The 12,044-nt window shown below is 32.9% G+C and overlaps 1 protein-coding gene across 6 annotated transcripts in view; it reads right to left on the bottom strand.

Moving 5' to 3' along the window:
• CEP112 (centrosomal protein 112) overlaps nt 1–12,044 on the bottom strand; it is a 300,158-nt gene that overhangs the window by 163,278 nt on the left and 124,836 nt on the right. For 5 of the 6 annotated variants that reach the window (XM_088138295.1, XM_088138299.1, XM_088138297.1 and 2 more), the window contains one exon: nt 6,056–6,238. The exons of the other annotated variant lie outside the window; for it this stretch is intronic. In XM_088138295.1, the coding sequence (XP_087994421.1) occupies nt 6,056–6,238 (183 nt within the window). The remainder of the gene's footprint in view (nt 1–6,055; nt 6,239–12,044) is intronic. 6 annotated transcript variants of the gene reach the window in all.

Genomic DNA, 12,044 nt, shown 5'->3' with positions numbered 1-12,044 from the left:
CATGCCAAATTGACTTTATGAGAAAACCCAACTTTAAAAATTGGGAAGAAGATGGTGATATGGAAAAATTGGATGGAAGCAGAAATATTGACTTTGTACCAACTGATAGATAATAAAGATGAATTTTTAACGTACCCTGTCTTAAGAGATAAATATCATCTATCAGATGTAACCCAATGGCGATATTTACAGCTACAATATTTGTTAATAACACTGTTTGGACCAGTAGGATTTTCAGCTTCTGAGACACCTGAGATATTAGAACAACTTGTTAAATCTTTTAAAACTAAAAAACCTACTATTAGTTTGTATAGATACATGTTATCAATAAATCAATTTGATATGCAGATGTTAAGGGATGAGTGGAATAAAGAATTAGAGGTTTCTATATTTCCTAGACAATAGAGTGTCTGTCTTCTATAGCAAGAGTGTCAGTGGACCTTAAACTACAACTTATACAACAAAAAATAATACAGTAGTCCTTAATTAACGACATAGGGACTGGAAAATTGGTCTTTAAGAAGGTGGTCATTAAGTGAGTCACCATGTGATCAGACCTGATTTTACAACCATTTTTATGATGTCATTAAGCGAATCACTGCAGTTAAGTGAATCACATGGTCATTAAGTGAATCAGGTGGTTATTAAGTGAACCCAACATCCCCAATGGATGTTTTTGCCGGAATTTGCTTAATGACCATGTGATTCGCTTAATGACTGCGGTGATTCACTTAACAACCATCGTAAAAAAGGTCACAAATTACAGTCACAACTGCGAGTACAGGTCATAAAGCACTTTTTCCGAGGTCATCGTAACTTTGAACTATTGTTAAATGAGCCGTCGTTAAGCAAGGACTACCTGTATTTAGAATTTATTGGACTTTACCACATCGGTATAGAAAAGGATTGTCAAAAACAGCATTTTGTTGGAGATGTAATAAGGACAATGCCTCTTTAAAGCATATGTTTTTACAATGTCCTATACTTATTAGTTTTGAGAGAAAGTAGAAGATTATATAAATATGATTGCGCGACAAAAGCTAAAATTTTTAAAGGATAATATTCTTTTGAACTATATACTTAGTACATTGAATTTGACATCTGGACAACATAAATGGATTCTCTATGCCCTTACTATGGCCAAAAGACTGATACTGTAGCATTGGAAAGATAAATGTATGGTCCCATTTCTTCAATGGATTGAAGCCTAGATTGCGCTTGCCACTTATGAGTTGATTGCCTACAGACATAGACTTTGTATGGATAAGTATAATGAAATATGGGACTCATTTATACAAAGTTCAGTAGGTTAAAAAAATGATAATCATATAAATTTAGTAGAAATATACTGTATATGTAGTTGAATAATATTTGTAATAGATAAGCATATATAGTATCAAAACTGTTTATTGCTATATATTACTACTTTTTTCTCTTTGTTGTATTTTTTTTGTTTTTGTTAAAACACTTATTTTTTTTTCTTTTTGTAATCAAAAAATTAAAAATAAATAAAAAACCATGAAAGAATCTTGAAAGAAACTTAAGGATTATTTTATGTAAAGTTTGTTTTCATTTTTTAGCCATATTAACACAGTGTTGTTTTTGTTTCTATAAGTGTGTTTTGAGTAGAATTATTTAATATCAATATTTACAATTTCTTTCCTTACAGTTTTCCTTCATGTTTTCCTTCTTTCAATACAAAAGGAATTGAGAAACAACATGAATTAGATTCTTTTTGTATCTCTGTAATTGATCCAAGGTACTGAGAGTACAGAAAGACCTATATTGTGTCTGTAAGAATATATCTCTCTTTCGAGGAAGGGGAAATGTGTGAAAGGAAGGTGAGGATATGTCTTATAATGATACAGGACACTGTTGTTTTTAAACAGAGAGAGTAATGAGAGAGTAAAGAGTTGTCTGGCACTCTGCTGTTCCCTCTTCCCCTTACTGTAAAGTCCAGTGATGATACTGGCTTCTTCCTCTCAAACAAAGAGGAAAGTTGTTCTAACAGCTTTATAAGCAGGTTACATGATTGATGCCCTTGATGCATACTGCTTCTATGCCTGAATTAACAAGAGGGATACGTTAATATATGCTCTAAGGCTCTACCAGCAAGAAGGGTTTAATTGTTCACCAGGTACTACTTTAATAGTGGGTGTGTGTTTTGTAAAATACATCAGTTCACATCCCATTTCAGCATTTCAAAAAGACCCAATTTGCATGGACCTTTTTCAACCTAGCTTTCAAAATCAAAATTTCTCCTGTTTCCTCAGCACCTAAGATGGGAAAATCAGAGTTCTACCATTTTTGCTTTTTGACCATTTCAGTCTTTAATAGTGCCATTTTAAAGGTGGAATAAATGAATGAATGACAACAGGGAATATATACCTGTACAATCCAAAGAAAGCCGTTAACATTTGATGGCCTTTAAGTGGATTCCTTTATCTCATTTCTAAGTAAAATTAACATTAATCAACTGAGGCAAAGAACCGGAGACTAGAGGAAAAAAGAGACTACAATCCTCATCATTTGTAAAAGATTGAAAATAGAGCAGAAGTTGGGTTTTTAAAGGAAGAGCAAGAATAGAAATATAATTTAGTGAAAGAAAGAAAACCTTAAGTGAGAAAAATATAAAACAGGAAAAGATAAACAAGATAGCAAACAGGCAAAAAAGCAGTTGTTAATGCAAGGTAGAGGAAGAAAGCTAGGGAAAATTATCCTGTATCTTATCTAGGAGTTTGCTTTCCTATATGAAATCATTCACAGCAGTTTTTATTTTTCCAATCACATGAGTATTTGAACATACATTCCCTTAATGGATGACAAATGTCTAGGACCAAGTAGATATTACATCAATGCTTTTGATATTGTCTTTCTGTATCATTGGTAATGAAGTCTATTCCATTACTCAATTAAAATAGAAACATTTGTAAATGGAAGAGCATAGAAGGGCAACAGAAAATGAGGGAAAATATTTAATTTTTATTATGTCCATTTTACAATCAAAACAAAGTAATAAGATTTTGTGAAATGCATTTCTTTCCTTCTCTATCCAGAGGTAAAGTGGTCATGGATTATGTACTGATAAACTAGTGAAAATCTGGTTATTTCAGAGAGTATTTGGTTCATGATTATATGAGTGCTGCATATTGAACTTATGAATATTGTATGTTTATGTTTATACAGTATTACTGTATTTGCGCTTAGAATTGAAATAATTGAAGTAATAGATAGATAGATAGATAGATAGATAGATAGATAGATAGATAGAGACAGACAGACAGACAGACAGACAGACAGACAGACAGACAGACAGATGAACAAGATAACTGATTCACTCAAGTGGCAAAAAATGGGTCATATGCTAGAGAAAAGGTGTCATTAATTGGACAAAAGAAATTATGTGATGATGAAATGATAAATCTGGTAGAAGGTAGTAAAAATTGTTATAAAGCAACGTCTCTCTTTTCCTATGGAAAAAGTGATGCTATTTTGTTACAGTTTTAATTTTAGAAGAAACCATCTAAATACTCTGCATACTGCATTAAAGTAACTGTATATACCCAAACATCTTTTGGTAGTATATGTATTTAAGTTTCCTATTAACATTATTGAATTGTTTTTAGTGGTAAAAAAGCAGTACAAATCTTAAAAGAACAAAAAATCATAATCAAAACTTTCTAGCTCCTTTTCATAATGATATTTTATTAAAATTTTAAAGTAAAAGATGATCCTCACAAATCTTTATAACTGCTGCCTCAAAATCTAAACCTGTGGATCAGCTTGGCCTTTCAGAATAAGAAAAAATTATGAGACTGCTAAATGTATCATTGGTACAGTAAAAGTAATTTGTTTACTCAAGTTATTTATATAAAGTAAACAAAATGACCTCCAAAGATCAATTAAAAATTGTGGGTGAGAAGCACATTGTGCAAATATGGTGCATACAAATAAGAATAAGAATTTTACTGTTATTTACTGATAATTGCTCAATATATATTCCACTGCTATCCATACTACAATAGAAGATGGTAGCATAACACATCAATATATACAACCTACATCAAAAACCAATCAAATAGCTTCAGACTATTATATCTGTAATGTCACTATCAGGATAAAACTGGTTATTTTAATAACATATTAAATACTGGTATAATTAATTTTAAGAGATAATATTTATGTCCCATTACATATTAGATATTTATAACATTATACAGCTCTGAAAAAACATTGCAGTGCTATGTTATTAAATATATTAAATAAGTAACAATATAAAAAAAACAGCAAACATCAACTTGTTATAAATTGAAACCATCAGGTAGATGATTTAACTAGGACAACAAAAATTAGAAAATATTATGGATGGTAGGTCCCAAATCACATGTCTACTTGATATGATTCTGCAACTGTTTCACATAACTCATTATCAATGTGATTTAAAGAGTGGTGTGAATAATTTAATGATGAAATCCCAGTGATTTTAATCCAGCTACAGATAAATGTTCAGGATCCTCTGATTGTAACATAAAGTTCCTATATTTTAGAGAGATGTTCTTCATGTATCATGTTATTCATTAAACATGAAATAGTATGGATAGCACATATATTAACAAAGTGTACTGCATTAAAAGGTAAATGGCACCTACATCACAAATGAATGAAAATTATGAATACGGAAACACAGTAAGAGTGATGACGATGAACAAACTATCCATCCTTTAAAAAGTATGCATTTCTTCTTATTGAACATATATTTAAAAACCTTGAGTATTAAAAAAACTGAACACAGTCCCTTTTTCTCTTCTGAATCTTCTACTCCTTGTTTCTTTTTTAATCAAGTTAATACTGAGTTTTTGGACTGTTTTATTGTCATGGTGCAAATGAAATAAATGATTAGCTTCATTTAAATATAAAATATTTAAGCAAAAACTCATGAATTTACACTGAAGGAAAAACATGGGATGGTTTTCCCTCAAGTATGGAGAAAAGGCTCCAAAGAGCAAAAATATATAAATTGGTTAAACTATAGTAATAATTATCCAATTTTTATACAAAATTATTCAAACTATTCTACTGAAAACTGCTAAAGCAATAATTATTTTCCTATTCCACTACTTTCAATTTTTAAGTGTCTTCGCTTCAGGCCTTTTAAAGCATATTTATTCTGGATAATGAACTATGTTCAAAAAAACTGACAAAGGTTATATATTTTTAATTGGATAAATGAGGATAATTTTCCATGCCGACAATGCAAATCTAATCTGTACATTTGAGCAATCAAACATACCATAATTGTGGGTTATTTTGGCAAATGGCTTCTAACAGTGACCATAAAAATGGAAGAGATATATGTGTTTGTTATGTGTATGTATGCACTATCACAAATGTACATGTGCTTCTATAGTTTAATGCATTAATATATGCATATCTATATACAGATACAAAATTTTTACACGCACACACACACATTTAAAAGTCACATCTAGAGGCAAGCAATCCACAATTAATAATCTCCCATATATTTATCATTAAAACAAATCCTCAGTAAATCACATGCAAAAATAAAATGACATTAATAATTCCCAAACAACATTAAAAAATTCAATGAAAACCTAAGTACAGGGAATATATGGGCTGATTGCAGAGATATTTATTTAAAAAATCAATGAGTAAGTCAGAAGGGGAGGGGTTTACTGTAGATAAATGGAGAGGAAAAAATAACGGTTTTTCTTAAATATATCATGACAACACATGAGACAAGATTATAAATAATAGGCCAAATTATTGCACACCATGTGATTCTTAATCTGGCTACCTGTGGGTTCTCCCCCCTCCCTTTTTTTTGTTTTTTGTTTTGTTTTTTTATTTTTGTGAAAGCCTTTTTCAGCAGTGGTAGGAACATGGAGCGGTAATGAAAAGAAATAGGAAAAGAAAATTGTGTTTATATGCCAGTTTTTTTTAAATGATTAAATCGTGCAGCAAAAAGAACACTGGAAAACAGGGGAATAAAAAAGAAAAGCCAATCCTATTATTTTTGAAATGCTATTATTACCTGAGCATCTCGTTTCCTACATTCCTGAGTTTTATTGTCGTAGTCTGTCATGGCAGCCCGAAGCTGTTTTTCTAGTTTCTCAATTTCCCGTTCATGGTCTCGGACCAGGCAATCCTTTTCTGTGTTATGTTGTTGGAATAGGTGCGTCTTTTCCTGTTCATGCTCCAGCTTCAGCTCTACTATCTGATTGGACAATGAGGAGTACAGTTCATCAACAGAACATCCCTGTCGTCATGACAACTCATCTTACTGCTTAATTTTTTTTTCACCCCCACAATTTCATCGTAGGTTTTACCATTATTTTTACGTCATCGTTACCTCACCTGAAAAAAAGGTGGAGAAAAAAAATTCTAAGTTTCATGTGCTATTCATAAAAACTAAATAAATCCAACAAATCGTGAATACTGAATGTCAGAATACCAGGGGAAAAAATCCCTGTCGCATTTGATATACGCTCCTGAAATCCAGCTGTGATACAGATTAAAAATGGTTAATTGTCTCTTCTGCTCTTCATGTATGCACAAACATACAAAAGTATCAGTCTAATCTCCAAAATAAAAGCCCATCTGATATGAATGAATGAGCATCTATCTATCTATCTATCTATCTATCTATCTATCTATCTATCTATCTATCTATCTATCTATCTCAACTTTTAACATTCCCCCACTATTTTTAAAATGTAAAAGCGCTATTAAAATGAAAAAGCGACAGCACCCCAACACAAACAAATGTGTGTGTTTTGGGAGGCACCTGCTGTGCTGCAAGCTTGCACCATGATTTCCAAGAAGATTCTATTCTCAGGAAGGCTCCTTTGCCTGTTCAAAGCACATTGGATACGATGACCCTGGCCAGGCTTAGCCTCTCCATGTTAGACTGAATGGCAGCCGGAGACCAAGGGCCTGGTTGCTGCAGCTTTAGTACTAATCCTCCCAGACTGTGCACAATGGCACCCTACCTGGCCTGCAAACTATAGCTAGCTAGGCTGCCTTTGAAGCAGGTGGTGAATAGGGAACTGCAGGAAGCCAGCTTTCCTCGTGAACTCCAGGCCACACAGCTGCTACGAACAGTCAGTTGAATTTTTCTTCAGTTTTGGTGGATTTCAGAAGAAGAAAAAAACGCTGTTATCAGGAATACATTGGTTATATTTAGCGTGAGAATCTCTCCTCTTCAAAAAATAAAGCAACAGTAGGAATCTGCCCATAATTGATCTTGTTTGTGTGAGCAAAGCACATAGGCGTCTTATCTTAAAGAGATAGCATTCATTTTTTAAAAGCATTCTCCATCACTGTCACATTGTTGTGTGTATATAAATCTTCCATATATATTCTGAATAACTGAATAAAAATCTTCTTCTCACCTCATTCTGGAATCAAATTATTCTCAACTTCAACAGGAAATATTTGTGTAATATATACTTGGCATAATACCATAAAAGCAAATTGTTGAAATTGCAGCTTTATGAACAAAGATTCTTTCTTTACTGATCGTTAATGCTTTATGAGGGATTGTGATGCAGTTGAAATCCAGTTATTTAAAACATTTTTGTCCAATAATTCTAGGGCTGACTATTACACTTTCTTTTCTAGATAGAAAGAAGTTTCCTTGATACAACTGAACGTGTTCTTCTGTGAAAATCTAGATAAATTAAAATAAGGAAAATTACTCCTATTTTTTTTTTAATAGACTAACCATAACTGAATTTACACTTTTTGCTTTAAAAAAAAAAAAAAAGTCTGGATCAACACTGCAAATTTTTCCTTCCCCAATTAATTCTATGATTGTCCAGTTAACTTTTACTTTCCAATTCCCTGAAATCATCTGAACTGATTACTAAAAAATATAAAGTATTATTAAAACAAAAAAAAAATCTGAAATAAATATAAATACTTATATGTCAGCCTTCACTTTACTATGCACTTTTCCCCTTTGTAATTAGCAAAATGCTTATATTGTGACAAAGGGTATATGTAACCAAGAAAAAGGACATTATAACTTCTGAGAGTAGCAAGATGTACAGTATTTGTTCTTTAAGCTTAAATGACAGCACTGACTTGCTGTCACTCATTTGGTAGAATGAGTGTGTGCGTGTGTGTTCGAATGAATGACACTACTACTATTAATGCTAATCTATCCATTAGTCCATAAGAGTGGTCAACATAATTTCTTAGAAGCAATTATCTCTCTCCTTCTCCAGTCTTTACATTGTACAGTTCCACGTGAAAGTTTAAGCATTTCCAGTCAAACTATATGTTTCAGTGAATTCCTAAGTGAACAGAAGCTGATTATAACCTCTACATGGCGCACAATTATACATCACATCTTTCTGCAAATGTTGAGTGCATACTTACTATGTATTTGTAGTAATCTAAGATCTCTGCAGAGATTTTCTATAATATGAAAATCTGGGGACTGTGAAGGCCGCTCTTAACTTTTTAACTTTCTTTCCTTTAACTACTTCACACGTGGAGGTATGTTTTGGAACGTTGTCTTGCTGAATTATCTAACCTCTTCCCAGCTTCAAATTCTTCACTGACTGTGGGACATTATCTTCTATGACATATTGATATTTAATTGGATCCATTATTATTTTCATCTGTACAGTACAGGTATTTCCTCTGCCACTGGCTGCCACAAAATTCCATAATGTAATAGCCACCCCTGTGCTTGATAAACAGTTCAATTTTTGTGCCATCAGTTCAAAGCACTTTATTTTAAAATGTTTCAGGCCTATCAAGATTTTCTTTACACAGTCTAAATAATTGCTTTTGTGATTAGATCAGAAAAAGGGTGGAATTTTTTTTCTGACAACTCTCCCATGCAGATCATTTTTCTATAAACAGCACTGTATTGTGGAACTATGTATAACTACTCCAGTATTAGCTAAATTTTTCAGCAGATTGTTTGCAGTGATGTGTGGATTAAGTTTTTCAGATCTGACCAGCTTTGAGGCAGTACTAGTGGAGATTTTTCTTGGGTCTTCCAGATCTTTCCTTGTTTTCAGTGGTTCCATGTAACCTCCATTAACAAGGTTAGCACAGTTGAAATTGCTAGCTGAAAGTGTTTAACAGATTTTTAATAGCTTTTCTTTGCTTTTAAGAGTGAATTATCTTCACTTTCAGATGCTCAGAAATTTCCAGAGGAATGCCTAGAAGAGCACATGGATGTTGAAAGTAGAGAGATTAGAAGATCAGAGTATCTGTTTATGAATTGGACTGCCTTCATATAATCATAGGCCTAATGAATCGATCATTTTTAAATAAACAAACAAACAAACAAACAAACAAATAAATAAATAAATAAAGATTTGCTCCAATTTATTATGTTAGCACTTAGCACAGTGACCAATGGGCTGGAGGCAAAATTGAATCCATAAGCATGGGAAAATTCAAATGCAAAATTTGATTTTTCATCCATGGGGCACTTGTGATAATTTTATCTGCAAGGGGCACTTATGATTATTTTTGGAAGAAAAAAAATACTGCTAGGATTGTATGGGGCCTTATACATAGTAAACTCTTTAATGTGAAAGTTTAAGACAAATTCATGTTACATCTATGCTTGACCTGAAATTACAACTTAACAATTTTAAGAAGAATTTTCTAGCAATTGACACAAATTAATTCAATCATTCTATCAATTGAACCCAAAGGAAATTCCAATGGAAAAAGGATTATAAAAGCTATCCTAATAATACCTTGTATTTCAAAATTAATACAATCAAAAAATGACTGTAGTATTGAAATTTTCAGGTTATATATTTCAAGTTCTACAATATTACCAAGCCTATATGTTCATAGGCTATGGCTTGGTAATATTATAGAACTTGTAGCATTTTATATGAAATGCTTCCAGTATTATAAATTATCAACAGATGGCAGTAATGACATACTAGAAGTTCTGACGTGTTCTTTAGATTATTTTTTTTTCATTTCAGTTGATACAAAGTTGCTGTGAGAAAAAGTTGTATTTCTATTATTCATGAAATGGAAGACTGCAATGAATACTCATCAGGCCACTTTAAGCAATGCACTGTAATTGAATTTTTGATTGCAGAAGGAACCCCTCCAACTGAAATTCACTATGGAATGCAGCTTATTTATGGTGATTACTATGTTGACATGAGCACTGTATGTCACCAGGCCAATAAATTTAAGGACTGTATCACCAAGAACAAAGTGGATGACCTGTGACAGCAGTCAACAAGTTTCACATGAGAAAGATTGATGAACTAATTAAGGGCAACTGGTAGATCACTTACGGAGAAATTTGCTGCCAAGTTTGGCATTTCACAAGACTGTGTGGGTCACATTATTGATATTCTTCAATATTGGAAGGCTGGTACAAGATGGCTTTCTTGCATGGTGATGGCAGAGCTGAAAGCTTCAAGGTTTGAAATTTGTCAGCAATTGTTTTCATGCTATGACAATGGGAATGAGGATTTTTTTCACAGCATTGTGACACTGACAAAACATGGGCTCATCATTATGACCCGGAGACCAAATGTCAATCCATGGAAAATCATCACAAAGCTTCACCAAGAAAAAAAAACTTCAAAACACAGGCTTTGACAGGAAAACTCAGGATTACAGGTTTTTGGGACACAAATGGTGATATTCCCATGGATTTTCTTGAAATGGCACCACTATCAACTTCGAGTACCACATTGTAAGACTCAAAACTCTAAAATAACAATGAAATAAAGTTTGGAAATTTTGCTGCAACTCTAGGCCTTATACCTCATGAACCATCCAAGCAATTGCAAAATTGGATCTCACTGTCTTACTCTATCTGTCATATAGCCTAGACTTGGCATCATGCAACTTCACCTTTTCTCAAAATTGAAGGAATACTTTAGTGGGCATCTGTTTGACTCAAATGAAGAGGTGGAAAGGACTGTCAGGAGCTGATTGAAGAGTTCTTTCATGACAGCTTTAAGAAGCTTGTCCATCATTAGCAGAAGTATGGAGTGAATCATTGTGATTGTGTAGAGAAATAGATACAGGTAACAAAAAAGTTCATTTCAAAGTCACAGAGGTGGAGGCATTACTTTTCATTCAATGCTTGTATGCAAGGCAGAGCAAGATACTAGCTCTTGTGTTTTAGTGTTTCATTGTAACAGGCTATTTCAATGAGCATTTGGAATGCATACAATTTGTAATAAGGCATGACAAGCTTCAAAATATAATCTATGATCTAAACTCTAACTAACACACATGAATTTTGACCCTAATAAAGAGGAAATGTAGAAGCCAGAAGCAGGATTAGAGAGAGCATGAAAAACCTTACATATAAAAATGGTTTGCACTAAAGTTGTCTAGTAACTTCCTGCCAAAAAAGATAATGCAAAAGAAGGAAGAGATGGAACTGTAACAATCCTATCTCAAATGTGAGAAAGCTTCAACAAAATCCAAGGCCCTACCAAAAGCAGCCAGGGTAGGAGGGGCTTTTTGGATTGTTCTCCCTCCCCACTCTTTTTCTTTTCAACGCATTTCCTTCCCTCACAAGCAGCGAAAAGGAGATTATTTAAACACAGTTCAACACGATGTATATTTCACTTACATCTAGACACCTATAGAACTAGGAACCACTCACCATTTCCCAATTTTCCCCGACACTGTATCTCTAAAATTGCAAGTTACTGCAAAGGCAGAGAGTATCTAAGATGGGATTTCATCAATGAAGTTGGATAACTCACTCTGCTCAAGACAAGTGATCCAATCTAACCTATATCCCTACGACACCTGACCCTGAGTAATATTAGTGTGTCCCTAGTCTGAGATTTCAAAAAACAAATTTTGTTTTTCGAATAAAGGAGAAATATTAATATAGAAGATTTTAATGGGAATCAGTTTGAAATTTCTATACCCTTTGTCAGTTTATGATGATTTTATGAGATGCTGTTTTATAATAAATGCTAATAATGAAAAAAAGCATTTTTATGTTATAAAAATGATGAGCTTGTTACCTACACATCAATAATGAATAT

This window comes from Python bivittatus, unplaced genomic scaffold (assembly GCF_059951505.1).
Source record: "Python bivittatus isolate LINGU-HERP-01145 unplaced genomic scaffold, Pbiv_v1 ctg000220_np1212, whole genome shotgun sequence".
NCBI classification, from domain to species: domain Eukaryota; kingdom Metazoa; phylum Chordata; class Lepidosauria; order Squamata; family Pythonidae; genus Python; species Python bivittatus.
Note: the sequence above shows the minus strand (reverse complement) of the source record. Positions and strands in the feature narration are given on the sequence as shown.